Here is a 17271-nt window from a genome sequence, read left to right as displayed (position 1 = left end):
ATCAAATATTTAAAATATATTTTATCCGCTTAAATAATATTATAATAAAAATCTTAACTATTTAAAATCGACTATATGATCGTTTTAACTAAGTATAATATTTTTAAAATATTAATATTAAATAAAATTTTAAGGTATGTACGTTGATGATTTAATTAACATATACAAACACCATATGGCATATTTATAGTACAATATTTTTTAAAATATTAATTTTAAATAAAGTTTTAAGTGGGCATGTTGATGATTCAATTATCATAAATAAATAATATATGACATATTTATAAACTCATCTCAAATCTGACCAACAAGCATTCTAATTCAATATAAATCAATCAAACAAGTGTAATTTTGATTCTAAATTTTATTTAAGAATTTTTATTTTTTCATATATATATATATATATATATATATATATATATATCCCAAAGACCCCTAACGGTCGTCATCATGAATAGGACATTAAGAAGACGTGCAATAATGTTCGTGTACGAGTCTGATGAGGCGATCACGTCCGTCAACGACCAAATAAACGGGTACGCTTTCCCCTCGCGGTTATCGTGCCCCCGTCCGACCCCATGCACTTGATATGGCGCGACCGTAGTTATGGAAAATAACCATGGGCTTTTGGGTCATTTCAACTACTTAATCCCGTACCTGAATTGAACCGACCCGATTCGTCCGTGAGAAATCGGAGGTGGTGAGCGACAAGGCGAGGGACCCCACATCGCTTCAAGGCCTTGTCCGCTGGCAGTCAAGGTACGAAAGCGACTACAGTACGTCAGGGTGGTGTTTGTTTTCACCGGGCGTAACGTGACGAGGAGTATGCCACGTACGGCGAATCGCCACCGTGGGGTGACAAAAAGAAAGAGATTATTACGATTATAATCTGCAAGCAAATAATCTTCATATTTATCCTCTTAAGGTTTTGTCTCTTTTAATTTCTTTATCAGTCGATCTATTAAAATAGATCTCAAGAGAGAGCAAACTTCTCTTCTCGGCGTCTTCTCCTGTCGAACTGTTCTTCCACCAGATCTGTTCTTTCTTGAATTCATTTTCGCATCTGGTTTGTTTCGTGGTCAGACGTTGCGGTTTCGAGTCTCTCTTGTGGTTTTTGTCTCGATCTATGTTGTTTTGCCGCTCGTTGTCCAAGATTGAGATTTGGAGATTATGGAGAAGATGAGCAGATGTTCTTTTTTCTTTTTTTGTTCTGAGATTGGCTGGGTATGGTTTGACTGACTTCATGTAGAAAGCTATCACCATGATGATCTGTTGATGGATTCTTGAATTCCTGGGTGTTCTTCGGATTGGAATTTGGTGGAGAGATGGATCAGAGGAGGAGAACGTCGTTCTGCTTTTGGCGGTCTCGGAATCGAGGGTCCGATTTAGACTGGAGAGATGGAGGGAGAGGTCGGTGCGCAGGTCGTCACTCCCACCTTCTTTCACCATCAACGGGCCCTCCCCGGACTCTTCCACCAGGCCCCGCTGCTCGCTAAGAAGCGAGACTTCCCGACCTCAACCAGCAGCTACAGAGCCAGCAGCGGCTGATGGGCGCTTCCTTTCCGAATACCAGGGATAATTGGAACCCCAAGATGTGGGATTAGGTTAGCGTGCGGTTAATGGCAAAGCCCTCGTCTGATGCATCGGAGGTCCTCTTTCTGGGGTTCCAACCGTCTTCTGCAGCCACTCCCATGGTGGATCAGATGAAGAAAGGGGATGAGGGCACGAAAGGTTCGGTCTTGCGCAGGAATTTGGAAGTGGATAATAAGAACCGAGCTTTGAAGCTAGGAGGCGGTGCGTACTCCGTGGTTGAGGAGCCGACGGCTAGGCCTTATAAGAGGGTCAGGTCTGGCTTCCAAGGAGTGGCAGCAGCTACCCAATGTGTCAGGTGGATGATTGCCGGGCGGATATGTCGAGCGCCAAGGATTATCACAGGCGACAAATGGTGCGCAAGGTGCACAGTAAGACCGCCAAGGCACTTGTGGGAAAGCGGATGCAGAAGTTTTGCCAGCAGTGCAGCAGGTAATATGGATCTCAAGCCTCTGTCCTTTCAGCTTACAATTGGAACCCTTGCCTATTCATGATGGAAATGCTTGATCTTTTTCTATATGATGTTTTAATTCAATTAATTTTGTCGAATGCAAAATAGGCTGATCACAATCAAGGCTCGGTATTTAGTCATTGTAACTAAGACTGGCACGAGTAGGTGTAAATTAGTCTCTCTGAGGTAGATGGCTTTTGCTAAGATCTTTGGAGTTTGCATCAATTGGTTTCCCTACAAAGAAATCTGGATGTCTTCTAAGTTGTTCTACTATCTCAGATCTGATAACAATCATGTAGTCTTTCGATCTGCAATATCATTTAATTCAGATTTCATCCCCTTTCCGAGTTTGACAGGGGAAGAGAAGCTGTAGAGGCGTCTTGCTGGACATAATCGATGCAGAAGGAAGACACAACTAGAGGATGCCTCTTCTGAACTATTGTTTCCTAGAAACCAAGAAAAAAGGAGTCGGAATTTGGATATTGTCAATTTGTTACCTATGTTAGCACGCTTGCAAGGTAATGCATGTTGCTTACTGGATAATCAATCTGTGACATATAGTGTGATCTTTTGCTTCATCTTTTAGCACTGCAACTGCAGGTGGCACTAAAGACAAACAGACCAGTATCCCTCCTTTGACTGATAGAGATCATCTTGTCCAATTTATTAGCAGTTTAAGTGCTTCGACTGAGGTAAACACTTCCTCAAGATCATCTGTACCTGGAGGTTTTGATTTGGATGTATCACAACTTCCACCACTAGGTTCACTTGAACAGTCAACAAAGGCAACTGGAAACGAAAATGCAACATCTGCCACAACAAACCTGCTGACAGTTCTCTTGGCAGTGCTAGCTGCATCTGCTCCTGATGCCCCTGCATCTCTTTCACAAGGAGGCACTGAAAGTAGTGGCAACGATAGAACCAAGGTCCAAAGCGTTGAGCCCCCAAGTTAATGTTTATTTACATAATAAATCATCTCATATCTATCCTTCAGTTGGAATATCGAGAGACAACTACATCTGACAATCTCCGGCAGATGTACCTCAGAAGACAGTTCAGCAAGTATGCCCAAGTTTACCTTTGCAGTTTTTTGGTCCTGCTGATGATGGCAGTCCTCCAGAGCTAGGTTCTGCAATGAAATATCTCTTCTCTGAAATTAGCAACCATGTGGAAGAGAGGTCTCGTTCATCTTCTCCCCCAGTTACAAAGAAGCTATTCCCTCTACATTCAATGTTGGAGAGTGTGAAATATGCACGAGCAGGGAAGAAAATGCTACTGTTGAATTAAGCACTAGTCATGGTGGGAGTGCACCGATTGAGCTCTTTAAGGGGTCAGAAACACAAGCTGAAAGCAGGGTAGTTCAAAGTTTACCATATCAAGCTGGTTACAAATCTTCAGCCTCAGATCACTCCACTTCCAGTTTGAGTTCTCAGGTAATGTACGATATGGTCGTGCACCTCTGTCTTAACATTTTGTGTGTTTTATTTGCTATTACATCAACATGATGAAACAGGATCGGACTGTGCGGATAATTTTCAAGCTTTTTGGCAAGGATCCGAGCAGCTTCCCTGATAATCTCCGTTCACAGGTATTGTAGAAATTCTGTTATATATATGCTCCCTTGTATTTGCTTCATTGAATAATCAGCTAGGTGCTCATATTTCCTGTTATTCAGATATTAAATTGGCTTTCAAACAGCCCTTCGGAGATGGAGAGTTACATTCGACCTGGTCGTGTTATCAATTTATTTAAGAATGCAGTCAATTGCATGGAAGGCAGTCAGTGACTAATTTTTTCACATTTTCAATTGTTTCTATGCTTTAGTTTGGATTATAGTATTCTGAAAATATATGTTGGTTTGCGGCATGAAAATGATCTTCTTCAGCATGCCACCTCACTAGTTCAATCCTCCGAAGCTGAGTTTTGGCTAAATGGGAGGTTTTTAGTTCATACAAATAGGCAGCTGGTATCACATAAAGGATGGTTTGCTTTTCCATATCACCTTTACATACTGATCTTTTTCCACTTTTTAGTTTTAGATATTTGGATGCTCGTCCCAATTATCTTTTTTGAAGCTTTGAAATATTTATATCGCAATTATCATGGATTATATAATAGCTAGCCATTACAGGGAAGATCCGTTTGTCAAGACTTGGAGGGCATGGAGTTTTCCAGAGTTGACTGTATCACCTATTGCTGTTGTTGGTGAGCTGGAAACTTCCCTTGTCCTAAAAGGATCGCAATTTGATTGTTCCTGGCACCAAGTGAGTTGAGCATTGCAGTGCCTTGTTTATCCAAAGAAATTCTTATACTACCAACTTATGTTACTCATAAATTTTAATTTAATTCTTGCAAGACCCATTGCATTTATATTGGTAAATATATGTTAAAGGAAGTTCTTTTCTCAACATATCCGGGCACCATATGTGATGATTCCTGTGTGGAGAGGTTTTCCTTTCCAGGAGGATCTCCGAAGGCCTCTGGTCGCTGTTTCATTGAGGTGGTCACCTTCATTTCATTCCAGTTGACGTGGCAGCAAATCATTCAAAAGCATGACTTCATTGTTTTCCAGATAGGTGTGGTAGGATGGGCCTGCTCTCAACTAACTTTTGAATTCCATGCTCAGGTGGAAAATAGTTTCAAAGGGAACAGTTTTCCAATTATTATTGCCGATACTAGCATCTGTCAGGAATTGAGAGCCCTTGAATCAGAATTTGAGGAAGATGTTCAGACAACAAATGTCATTGCCGAGGAACATGTTAATAGTGCAGGGCCTATGTCGAGGGAGGTTGTTTGACACTTTCTAAAATGAACTTGGTTGGCTGTTTCAGAGGACACATAGGCCATGCAGCCTCCTGTCTTTGCCTGATTTCTCTAGTGCACAGTTTAAGTACCTGCTTACATTTTCGGTTGAACGAGATTGGCGCAGTCTTATCAAAACCCTTCTGGATATTCTGGTGGAGAGAAGCTTAAGGAATGATGCCTTCGTACAAAAGTCATTCGAAATGCTTTCAGATATTCACCTCCTGAACAGAGCGGTTAATAGAAGGTGCAGGAAGATGGTAGATCTTCTAGATCTTCTTTTCCATTATTGTGTGTCTCATGGAAAAGATGTGACAAAGGTGTATCTTTTTTCTCCAATTGTGGCAGCCCTAGGTGGGGTGACCCCATTGCATTTGGCAGCATCTATGCAGGATTCAGAGGACATTGTTGATGCACTCACTAATGATCCACAACAGGTAAATCTAGTTCTCTAGTTCTATAACTTCTTTTCTGTAGCCAGATAAATTCTGCTCCTCTTATATTCCTAGCCCAATAATATGTAGTACGTAGTGTATAAACTAAATAACTGCATCTCCATACTCTATCCTCAGAATGATGTGGTTTTCAAACTGTCATAGATGTTGCTGCACAAATTATATTCTTAACCTTTACAAGGTAACATCACTAGTTTATTTGTCTCTTATTTGTTAGATTGGATTGAAGTGCTGGAATTCATTAGTGGATGAGAATGATCAGTCCCCTTATATGTATACTGTGTCGAGGAACAATCTTTACTGTAACAGACTGGTGTTTGCGTCTGCATATTTGTCAAGGTTCACCACATACTGGTTCTGTTGAGCCATTCAAGTGGGAGAATGTGGACTTCGGCCAGAGATAGCTTTAAAGGAATAGTAATGGTGCAAATGAAGTGCCTAGCCTAGATATGAAGATACTGATCATGTTATCTACCTCTTTTTACTTGAGATGCCAGCTCTGTTGGGAGAGGTGGTAACCGGCAACGTCTTGGGGGTGTATTTTGTCAAGGAAGAACTTTGTGTTGATTTGGCAGCATGAACTATCGGATTGTGGATCGATCTTGCAGTAGAAAATTGTTCAGTGGAAGAGTGGATCCCCCAAACTTTGACGGGGCAAAGAAGAGAAAGATTGTGGAGCTAAACCATTGGTTGTACTCAGAGAAATTCCTCAAGTATCACTGCTGCTTATATATTGTGGTTCTGGCTTACATTGGTGGTGTATATGTCTACGGGAAGTACAAGATAAATGTTCATGAGTTGTCTGAAATAACTTTGGAGCATTGTTACTGGCATCAGGAACTTGGAGTCGGTAAGAGATGGATAGTTGGATCAACAGATGGATATACTCTTGTTCAAGCAACATCAGCGCACAGTACATGGTGAGTCTCTCCAGGCCTTAATCTTGGCAATTGATGCATGACTCTCATCTCCATCTTCTTTGCTGCATCTCTTTCTAGCCAAGTGCCAAACAAAAGGTGCCAACTCCTTGTTCTGAATGGCCTTACAGTGCCTACTTCATCAATGGATTAAAGGTATGTATAAAGAATCTTCTAATCTTCACACACTCATGGTGAGGAATTTATGTTAAGCAAGGCAAGGAGGGAGAAGAAAAGGTTAGCTGTGCATATGTAAAAGACAGTTCATTCTATACTATGAACAAAATTTGAAGATTATAATTGATCAAATTCTGGAGAATAAAATGATTCATCATTCAAGTAATGTTTATGACAGATGTTGGCAGACAATAAAATATTATTCCTGTTATTATTGATTGAATGACTGTTAAATAGAAGTGTCAATCTCAAATCATTCGATGATGTTGTTGGATGCGACAAGTATAATTTTGTTTCATGAAAAATGTGATTTGAATTTTCTTAGATATTAATTATATCAAATTGGTGTCCACACTATTCCTGATGACATAAATCTTGCTGGTGACCAAAGCGCCCTTCTCTGTTGTGTCTTCTCCACTGGGCATTTTCGTCATTTTATATGGATGGTCATCTCACGATAGTGAGTGGACCCCGCTCTAGCTTTCCTACTACCACACGGGTATCGGATGGGTACGCGGGAGGCGGGTAGAAAGTGACATTGCTTTTGTTTCTTTTGTCTCCAATAAAACCCTAAGCCTTGGGAAAGTACCGGAAATCGTCTGCATCTCCATCTCCATCTCGAGCTGAAGACCGATGCGAACTGCGCTCTCCAAGCTTCTCCTTTCCAATCCGTGGAGGCGGATCTGCTACCAACATAAAGCTTATATATTGGAGAGATGTGTGCCGTCGAACGATTTCAGCACGAGAAACAACCCTAGAAGACCAATGAGAGGCGACAGACGCAGGGACGACCGCTCCGAGGACATCTTCCTTCGCGGCCTTAACTTCGGAGACGACGACGGCGTCAACGGGCCGCAAAGGGCGCACCGGGAAGCCTTTCCAGATCGACCTTACGATGGACCATCGTTGCGCGGTGCCCAGCAAAGGAAAAAGGAGCCGCCTTTGCGAGAGGAGGACGGCAGCGATGGCGCTGCGGATGATCTTTTGGTCGACTTCGACTTGGCCGATAGGACGGGTAGAGTTCCTCCCGGGCATACACGCAACAGTGTGAGGAGAGACCCGCCGAGAGAAGGTTTTGGTCCGTCGCCGCAGTCGCAGTTCAAGGATTTCGGTGGGGACTATTTCGAAGGTTCTGGGTCGCCACAACAAAAAGCGCGGCCACCATCAGCAGATGGACACACGGTAGACAAATCGGATGTAGTGGATCAAACACCTCCGACGGTAGCCAAGTCTGCAGCAGAGGAGGCACCGCCAGAAGATGCCGATGAGATCTTCAAGAAGATGAAAGAGACTGGGCTTATACCCAATGCTGTTGCCATGCTTGATGGGCTCTGCAAAGATGGGTTAATTCAAGAAGCCATGAAGCTGTTCGGTTCAATGCGCGAGAAGGGCACGATGCCTGAGGTTGTGATTTACACTGCTGCCGTGGAAGGGTTCTGCAAGGCTGCAAGATTTGACGATGCAAAGAGGATCTTCAGGAAAATGCAGAAGAACGGAACTGCGCCTAATGCATTTAGCTACAAGGTTCTCATTCAGGGCTTGTGCAAAGGGAAGAAATTGGATGATTCGGTTGAGTTCTGCATGGAGATGTTGGATGCTGGGCATTCACCCAGTGTGACGACTGTAGTTGATGTGGTGGATGGTTTCTGCAGAGAGAAAGGGGTGGAGGAAGCTGCAGATGTTGTCAAAAGGTTGCGGGAGAGAGGTTTTGTTCTTGATCTAAAAGCTGTTAGCGAGCATTTGGACAAGAAAGGACCTTTTTCGCCAATGGTTTTCGAAGCCATCTCCGGAAAAAAGGATTTGTGAGGACCTTCTGCAATCTCTTCCTCAGATAATTGGTATTTGCAACTCCTTCCCACTGTTGATTTTGAGCATCTTGAATTTGTTCGCTGATAATTTAGTAGGTTTGCAAGTAAATTTTCTGTTGGTGCTAGTGAAGTGATGCATGTTTATGATCATATTAGCAACAACAATTTTGATGAAGCTGTAGTTATAAACATAATAGGATCAATTATGTCAAAAACATAGCTAAATTGAGGTCCTCAAACAAACTTGTGAAAATATTCATAGCTTCTTTGTTGAATCTTATCTTGAATTATTCTTTACATCTCCCTTGTGATCTAAAAATACCATAGACAAGCTATGACCGAATTAGTCATGATATGTTTCTTTAGAATTTACAGAACTGCAAAACATTTTCTTGTTCATCATTAATTAGTAGCCGATGATAATGAAGTTGTGATATGAATTTTACTTCTTTTGTAATCCAAAACCTTCAGAATTTTACATGCAGAGATGTACTGCAAAACATTGCCATGACTTGACAGGAAGTTTGCATACTTCTTTACCTAAAAGAAACATCCATCTCAATTATTTGATATTTTCATCATTATGATGATGGTTACATCAAGCAACATTATGCATGCTAACATTGTTCTGCACATCTTTATCAGAATTAAATCCAAGCCTAATAATCAGGTCAGGAAACCTTGATACTTTCTTGTGATCTTCATATTTATTTTAGCAAGGAGAAGCAAATCAAAGTTGACAATTATTAGTGCTCAGAGCATGTCCTGTACTTGAAATTTAACAATGCTAATTCTAGAATCATTATACTGTTCAGGAAAACTCTTCCAAAGATTCCATCACCCTACAAGGTTGCAAATCAAGTATCCTCTTCATTTTTAGGTCTCATAGCTTAAGTGTCAATATTGAGATGCAGTCATCAAACTAGTCTTTATTGCCTTTGAATTCAGATTCCATTACCATGAATGAACTACCTTTCATGCAAATGAATGGTATCCAGATTTGTTGAAAGTATCAATTTATTTTGTTGATTTAAGATTTTGACTGCAACAAGGGAGGAGGAAGAAGAAGAGGAATTGAGAGGGGAAGAGACTACTGCATCAGATTGTTCTCTGCAGCTTGACCCGGTCTTCGACCCTCCATATTTACCCTGAAGCTCTAAATCTCGCTGACCATGGAGCAGATGCAGAGGCCGCATTACAAGTATATTATGTCCATTGCTCCCTCCTACGCCTCTCTTTCTTCCACATTCCCGAGCCCCCTTTTGGGATCGGAAAGGCAACCTACATGCTCGACCGGGAGTAGATAGAGAAAAAGAGCTTGAGATGGCCATCATTCCGATAAGAATGAATCGGCTCCTCCTCCTCTGCTTGGCCTTGACGACGTCCACCTCTGCCCAACATCCTTCAGCCCCGCTGACAACTTCCTGATCGACTGCGGCGCCACCTCCACGGTCACCATGCCCAACGGTCGCTCGTTCAAGATCGACGCCCAGTCCGCCCATTTCCTCTCCGCTGCCGATGATGTCCGTGCCTCCGTTTCCGACGCACCCGACATCCCCTCCCCGCTCTACCTCTCCGCTAGGGTCTTCCACAAGGATGCTGCCTACAGCTTCACCCTCGCCCGTCCCGCCTGGCACTGGAGATCAGGCGCCACTTCTTTCTCGTCGAAACCGACTTCAACCTCACCAGCGTCGTCTTCTCCGTTAACACCGACGACCTTGTCTCCACATCTTAACCGTCGACGACCCGTCCAAGTGGGTGCTCAAGGAGTACCTCATCAACACTACCTCCCCGCGCCTCACCATCCACTTCTACTCGCTCCGCAACTCCGTCGCCTTCGTCAACGGCGTCGAGGTCGTCTCTGCCCCTGATGTTTTCATGCCTGACACGGCCTCCACGGTCTTGCCTGTCGGGGAGGCCGCCGGCCTCTTGCTCTACGCCTACCAGGTGGCCTACCGGGATCAACGTGGGCGGGCCGGTCATCACCCTCGCGAACGACGCCCTCGGGTGCGGGTGGGAGCAGGATGGGCCCTTCCTGCAATCGAGGTCCGCCGCCAAGAACGCCTTCGTGTCCCCCAAAATCATCAAATACCCGGACGGAACCTCGCCCCTGGCCGCGCCCGACTCCGTTTACGCCACCGCCGTGAAAATGGCCGACGCCGACGTGGGGAGCCCCAACTTCAACGTGACGTGGTCCTTCGACGTCGGCTCGTTCGACTACTTCATCCGGTTGCACTTCTGCGACATCATTAGCTAGTCGCTCAACGACCTCTACTTCAACGTGTATATCAACGGGCTGATGGCCATCTCAGGTCTCGACCTCTCCATCGTCACCTCCGGCCTCGTCATGCCTTGCTACAAAGACTTGGTGCTCAACGCCTCGGTGGCCACGGGCCGAATCACCGTCCAGATCGGTCCCATGAAGGAGAACACCGATAGAATCGACGCGTTGCTCAACGACGTGGAGATCTAAAGATGAGCAACTCAGTGGGGAGCCTGGACGGCGAGTTCGGGGTCGATGGCTCAAGGGCCGGCGATGGCAGCAGCTCGAAGCGCGTGGTCGCTGCCGTTGGGTTCGCCATGATGTTTGGCGCCTTCTCGGGCCTTGGCGCCATGGTGATGAAGTGGCACAAGAGACCCAAAGACTGCGAGAGGCGAAATAGCTTCTCGTCGTGGCTCCTCCCCGTGCACACGACCAACACCAGCTTCATGACCAGCAAGTCTGGCCATGGCTCGTACACGAGCGGCTATACCTCCTCGACGATGGAGCTTGGCCGGTACCTCTCCCTTTCGGAGCTGCAGTCAGCGACGAAGAACTTCGACCAGAACACGGTGGACGGCGTGGGTGGGTTGGGGAATGTGTACCTCGACGAGCTGGAGGACGGCACCAAGGTGGCGGTCAAGCGGGGGAACCCGCAGTCGGAGCAGGGTATCAACGAGTTCCAGACCGAGATCCAGATGCTGTCCAAGCTGCGCCACCGTCACCTGGTGTCGCTGATCGGGTACTGCTACGATAACTCGGAGATGATCCTGGTGTACGAGTACATGGCGAATGGGCCATTCAGGTATCGCATCTACGGGCACGACCTGCCGCCGCTTCATGGAAGCAGCGGCTAGAGATATGCATCGGGGCCGCACGCGGGTTGCACTACCTCCACACCGGCACCGCGCAGGGGATCATCCACCGTGACGTTAAGACCACCAACATCCTCCTCGACGATAACTTCATCGCCAAGGTGTCCGACTTCGGCCTCTCCAACAACGCGCCGAGGATGAACCAGACGCACGTCAGCACCGCCTTCAAGGGCAGCTTCGGCTACCTCGACCCCGAGTACTTCCGGTGCCAGCAACTGACGGACAAGTCGGACGTGTACTCCTTGGGGTGGTGCTGCTCGAGGCCCTCTGCGCGCGGCCAGCCATCAACCCGGCGCTGCCGCAGGAGCAAGTCAACCTAGCGGAGTGGGTGATGCAGTGGAAGCGGAAAGGCCTGATCGAGAAGATCATCGACCCCAACATCGCCGGCACCATCAACAACGACTCCCTCAGCAAGTTCGTGGAGGCCGCGGAGAAGTGCCTGGCGGAGCACGGGGTTGACCGGCCGTCCATGGGCGACGTGCTGTGGAATCTCGAGTACGCTCTCCGGCTGCAGGAGGCGAGTCCTCCCGAGCCTCCGCCTCAGCAGGCAGCGAACGTCACCGAGTCAAAGAATAGCAGTGTGGTGGCGGAGAGTTCACAGAGGGATTGCAACGAGGCAGCTCCAGAGGAGGAGGCGACGACTCCGGTGGCGGGCCGATTTTTGGAGAACTCGAGCACGGCAATGGCCAACGAGCTGTTTGCGCAGGTCGCAGGGATGCAAGGAAGGTGATCGACGGAAGTCGTGTCTTAGACTTCATGTGTTGCCGTGGGCGGATTTAATGGCTGGGATTTAATCATACCTACAACGTGTTCGACCTATAATGTAGCAAATATTGTGAGGGGTTAATTCGTGCGATGAGATCAGTTTTGATGTAAATAGGCAGAGGAATTTTCTGTTTTGAAAATATATGTTATTTGCTGCTTGAGTGCAGTCGTGGGGTTCGGTTGGGCATTAAGCTGAGATTAATATTAATCCATATATAAATATATTCAAGTAAATATTTGATCCATTCTAACGTAGGAATATATATTTTAGTATGTCTGTTAATCCTCTAGCATCGTGTTAACAATTTGACGTCGTGGATTGAGAATCGATACGGTTTGGTCCTATCTCGAAGGCGTAGAATCATCCTAGAAGATCCTCCCGAGGGCAAGTTGAGAGACGAGAGTTGAATAGAGGCTAACGAGGATTGCTCTAAGGTGGTCTCTGAATTTTCGAGTTTGTCCCAAGATGGGGGCTTGAGTGAGCTCAACCTCTCCGGCGCCCTGGACAATAGGCCAATGTCAGGTGAGGGTTCTCAACTTGACCCTGGACAACTACTCAATATGGCCTCTTGCAGTGCGAGTCAACTAGTACAATCTTCCGTAGTGCGATACCGAGTCATACGCCCCCTTGTGGCACCACACTAGCAGAGGATGATTGAGGGGGTGCCAGTTGCCAACCCAATCATCTTCTATGTTAGGAAGATACCTCATTGTTTTCCACATCAGTTCTTTGGTAACTGCTAGTTAGCGAACTATGATTGGTATGGGAATATTCCCTATCACATTGACATATCTTTATATTGGTTTATTCACCCTTATCGATTTATTTTCAAGCTCTTGAAATTAACTCTCTAATGATACAACACTCACTAGCTTAAATATTAAAGGACGTCGTTAAGCAATTAATAATATTTCTTTCAATTTTAGGAAGAATATTATCAACTAATCAATATTCAACATGTACTCTTCATGTGACATCCAATCTATAAGAATGAGGCAAAAGCTGCCTCTCAATGATCTGCCCACATGGATATCGGTCCAAGACAAATAATTATAGTTGGTCTCCGCCCTTATCGCCTACGTGAAAAAGAGATCAAAATGTTGTTAAATACGATTAAAAGTTATCTCTCAAAGAATATTTTATAAAATATATTATCTTTTCACTACAAGGTATAAAAGCTCATTTTTAACATAGTTAGGTTACTAACTTAGGCATTAGATATATTGAATTGAGAAATCTCTCCTGACCTCGGTCTTCATGTAGGCGGTGCCTCGAACGACCTCCTCGAAAGCTCAAGGATTTCACCTCGATGACACCTTAGATGACCTTCTCAAGAGCTTGGAATTGTACCTCAAAATTACCTCGAATAACCTCCTTAGAAACTTGACGTTTCTATCTCGGAGGCACCTTAGACAATTCTTTGCACACGGGTCTAAACCACGTCGGGCTGACCCATACATCAATGTTATCTTTCCGTAATATTTTTGATAGTAAAAGAAGAATCCAATATCACAAGAATACTCATTCATTGATTCTCTCAATGAACACTCGAGTAAAAAGACTTTGCTCCCAACCCATAGTACTTTCATTCAAGAGAAGCAATAGTCGCCCTTTCCGCACATTAGTTCATCCACCTTGATGCAAACTCTGACGTCAATACTGACGCCTATTTAATGACCTAAGTCTCTCATCCTCAGGGATGGCCTCGGGCCACCTCCTTGTTCTTACTGAGATGTTTTTAAATCTTATTCAACAAGTATAGATGTTAATAGGCATGATATAGTTTATTGCTCTATTTTTGCCTCAACTAGTTCAATAAGTGATACCACCAATTCAATCACACTCTCTAGCTCGACCACCATCGGTACCCATAAAGATTCTCTAACCTCGCGATACCGACATCTTAGGAATGCTTGAGGCTTGTCGAACCATTGACCGAGGGGGCACTTTAGTCCCTGATCATAAAATTTAGTGAACTATACCACTCTCACTTTACCCCCACCTGAATATGAGATCCAATCAATAGACTCGATGAAGGATTCCCTATAGATCCAACTATGGTAGATGGATTGACGTTTGGAGGAGATATGATGAGAGTTACAACAATAAAAAAAGAAGGCGCTAGCCGACCCCATTTTAGGTCGGTCCCTATTCACTTAAAAAATACAGGATGAACCAATTCCAGCGAACTTCGACTCATATCTTTGGAAGCATTCAATAGTAGCATTGACTCGATAAAGTACATTGTAGCATTTCATATCTAGATGTCATTATATGACATCTTAGATACCCTAATGTGTCACGCATTCCCAACCATGTTAAAAGGCTTGACATGAGAATGATATACTTGCTTGAAGTCGCTTTCCATATGCTCTTTTGCCCAATTGGCGAGGGAGTTCAAATTTTACTTCATTAGGAATGTATGCCCTCAACTTCCAACAATAATTACTCTTTAAACTTAAGAAATGGAAGGAAGAAATTCTTGCAGACTTTATCCTCTGTTCACAAATGAGATCCAAGATATAGTATATGCTCATCCATCACTCATAATTCAGACATTCATGATAGGGCTCAAGCCCTTTTGCCTCTTTTGGTCATCGATAAAGAAGCTATGATAATTATATTTAAGACACTTCAAAAGGTTAATCAATACATTATCATTGAGGTAATGGTCTTGAGCAGGAGTCATGCAAGAGGTCAAAGTAGAAATAGCCACAATCGGCCCCAACCCCGAGGTCATTATAGTAGAGAAGAAATGAATGACTTGAGTTACTTTGCCCAAGGCCCAAGCTAACCCATCTATTTATGACTTGAACTAAAGTTTTTCTATAAATAAACGAAAATGAGCTTTTAAGAGACTCTCATCCAATAAAGACCTTGTTATCGAAAAGAGATAAGTTTAAGTACTATCGGTTCTATCAAGATTATAGCCACAACACTAGAAAATGTTGTAACTTGAAAAAGTATATTAAAGAGCTCATATGATAAGGGCACCTTAAGTAGTTTGTTCAAAAGCATCGGGAACCCTCACCTCAACCTCAGAAGCCGGGAGAGCTCCTCGGGTTGTAAGACTTATACACGAACTACTATTAAAAAGTGCCCAAGGATGGAGAGTGACCCAGCAATAACTTTCAATGAGAAAGAGATAGAGAATCATGAAAATGTCTTGGTAGTCTTTATAAAGATTATTAACGCCCAAGTGAAGTGGATCTTGATTGGCATAGGCAGTTATGCCAATATCATTTACTTTGATACTTTTCAAAAACTTGGGTTATCAACTAATGACCTTACCTTAATGACTTTTTTGATGGCAAGGGTTACTAATGATTCTATCTCTCTTCCCGGGACTATAAACCTACATATCATATTCGGAGATGAGCCATACTCCAAAAGAATATTGACTAAATTTATGATAATAGATATTCCTTTGATGTACAACGTGATCATAGAGCTGATTCACATTGAATATATTGAGGATGGCGATGTTAACTTACCACATAGTGATAAAGTTCCCGATAAGGGCTTACATCAGAGAGTTAAGAAGCAACTCAAAGGAGTCGCGTTGGTGCTACCTAATAATGGTCTCCATACCGAATACAGCTCGACTCGAGTAACCACCTATAGACCCTAGAGACTTTGCTAAGTCCATCCCACATCTTAAGTCAATGAAGCTATTAATTAAAGTATCCCTAGATAAAGTATGACCCAACTGAATCGTCAAGGTTTAGGTGACCCTTCTCAAGGAGAGGTGTAGCTTATCAACTTTCTCCGAGAGAATACCTAGGTGTTCGTGTGGTCGCTAAGAGACATACCGAGAATCGACTCCAACGTAGCTCAACGTCACTTAAACACTTCTCCCAAAGTGCAACTGGTCAAGTAAAGGTCTCGTGAGTTTGTTCTTGACCACAAAATAAATAATTAGTGAGGAGATAGATAAAATGTTAGGAGTATGGTTCATTATTGAGGTGTAGTAGGCCTAATAACTTGCCAACGTTACACTCATTAAAAAATCTAATGGAAACTAAATAATGTGTGTTGACTATATATTTCTAAATAAAGCATGTCCAAAAGATAATTACCTTCTTTCTCGTATTGACTAGTTGGTTAATGTTTTCTCGGGTCACAAGCTCCTTACATTTATGGATGCATTCTTAAGGTAAAACTAAATAAAAAATAGTGCTAAAAGATAAAAAAAACATGCCTCCTTTATCATGGATCAAGGCACATATTGCTACCAGATCATTCCCTTCAAGTTAAAAAATTTGAGAACAACATACCAAATGATAGTAAACAAAATGTTCAAATATCAAATCGAGAGAAATGTGAAGGTTTACGTGGATGACATGATAGGGAAGAGCAAGACGACCAACTCATATTTGACGGATTTAGATGAGACTTTTTAAGTTCTAAAAAAGTTTAACATGTACCTCAATTCAACCAAATGCATCTTCGAAGTTAATTCGGGGAAGTTCCTTAGGTTCATCATGAATTAAAGTGGAATACATGCAAATCATATGAATGTACGATCTATATTAGAGATACACCCATCTCGGTTAGTAAAAGAGATTAAATAGATAATAGGTAAGCTAGTAGTACTTAGTCAATTCTTATCTTAATTCTATGATAGGTGTCTATCTTTCTTTCGGTTATTAAAGAACCCAAAAGGTTTTCAATAGATCAACACCTCGTCAAGTTGTTGTAGTTCACTTATTCTATCTTGGATGAAACCATAAGTCTCTACCTCGGTGTCACTAACCTAATTGTTAATTCAATATTGGTACAACATAATGTAGGAGTTTAAAGACCAATCTACTATGTCAATCATATTCTAAATGGACCCAAGGAGTGGTACCCCCTTATTAAGAAGTTCGCATTTGCTGTTAGTCTTGGTAGCAAGGAAGCTCTACCCATATTTTCAAGCATATGCTTTATAGTCTTGGTGAAGGCTAGGCCACTAGCATTAATCGTTAAGAAGTAGGCCAAGAGATTCATATGGAATAACACTATCACTTGCTTCAGAGTCCCAAGAGTCATAATCAGTAATAATATAAATTAATTTAATATCTAATGAGTTTTGTCAATCCTATGGACTTTAGCTAAAGTTCAGGTCAGTAGCTCATCCTCATATTAACGGTTCTCACCGTAGTTCTCAACTAAGCCATTCTTGAAG

The 17271-nt window shown here is 43.3% G+C and overlaps 1 protein-coding gene and 2 pseudogenes across 1 annotated transcript; all 3 read left to right on the top strand.

Moving 5' to 3' along the window:
• The first annotated feature begins 936 nt into the window (after nucleotides 1-936).
• LOC103996534 (squamosa promoter-binding-like protein 15) lies at nucleotides 937-6756 on the top strand (annotated as a pseudogene).
• Nucleotides 6757-7025: 269 nt separating this feature from the next.
• LOC103996377 (pentatricopeptide repeat-containing protein At4g38150) lies at nucleotides 7026-8198 on the top strand. Its single transcript, XM_018830031.2, has one exon. It carries the CDS (start codon nucleotides 7026-7028, stop codon nucleotides 8196-8198), a length of 1173 nt encoding a protein of 390 aa, XP_018685576.2.
• A 1042-nt stretch (nucleotides 8199-9240) lies between these two features.
• Nucleotides 9241-12266, top strand: LOC135646223 (probable receptor-like protein kinase At4g39110; annotated as a pseudogene).
• Nucleotides 12267-17271: the final 5005 nt, after the last annotated feature.

Source organism: Musa acuminata, chromosome BXJ3-8, assembly GCF_036884655.1.
Source record: "Musa acuminata AAA Group cultivar baxijiao chromosome BXJ3-8, Cavendish_Baxijiao_AAA, whole genome shotgun sequence".
In the NCBI taxonomy this organism is placed as follows: domain Eukaryota; kingdom Viridiplantae; phylum Streptophyta; class Magnoliopsida; order Zingiberales; family Musaceae; genus Musa; species Musa acuminata.
Note: the sequence above shows the minus strand (reverse complement) of the source record. Positions and strands in the feature narration are given on the sequence as shown.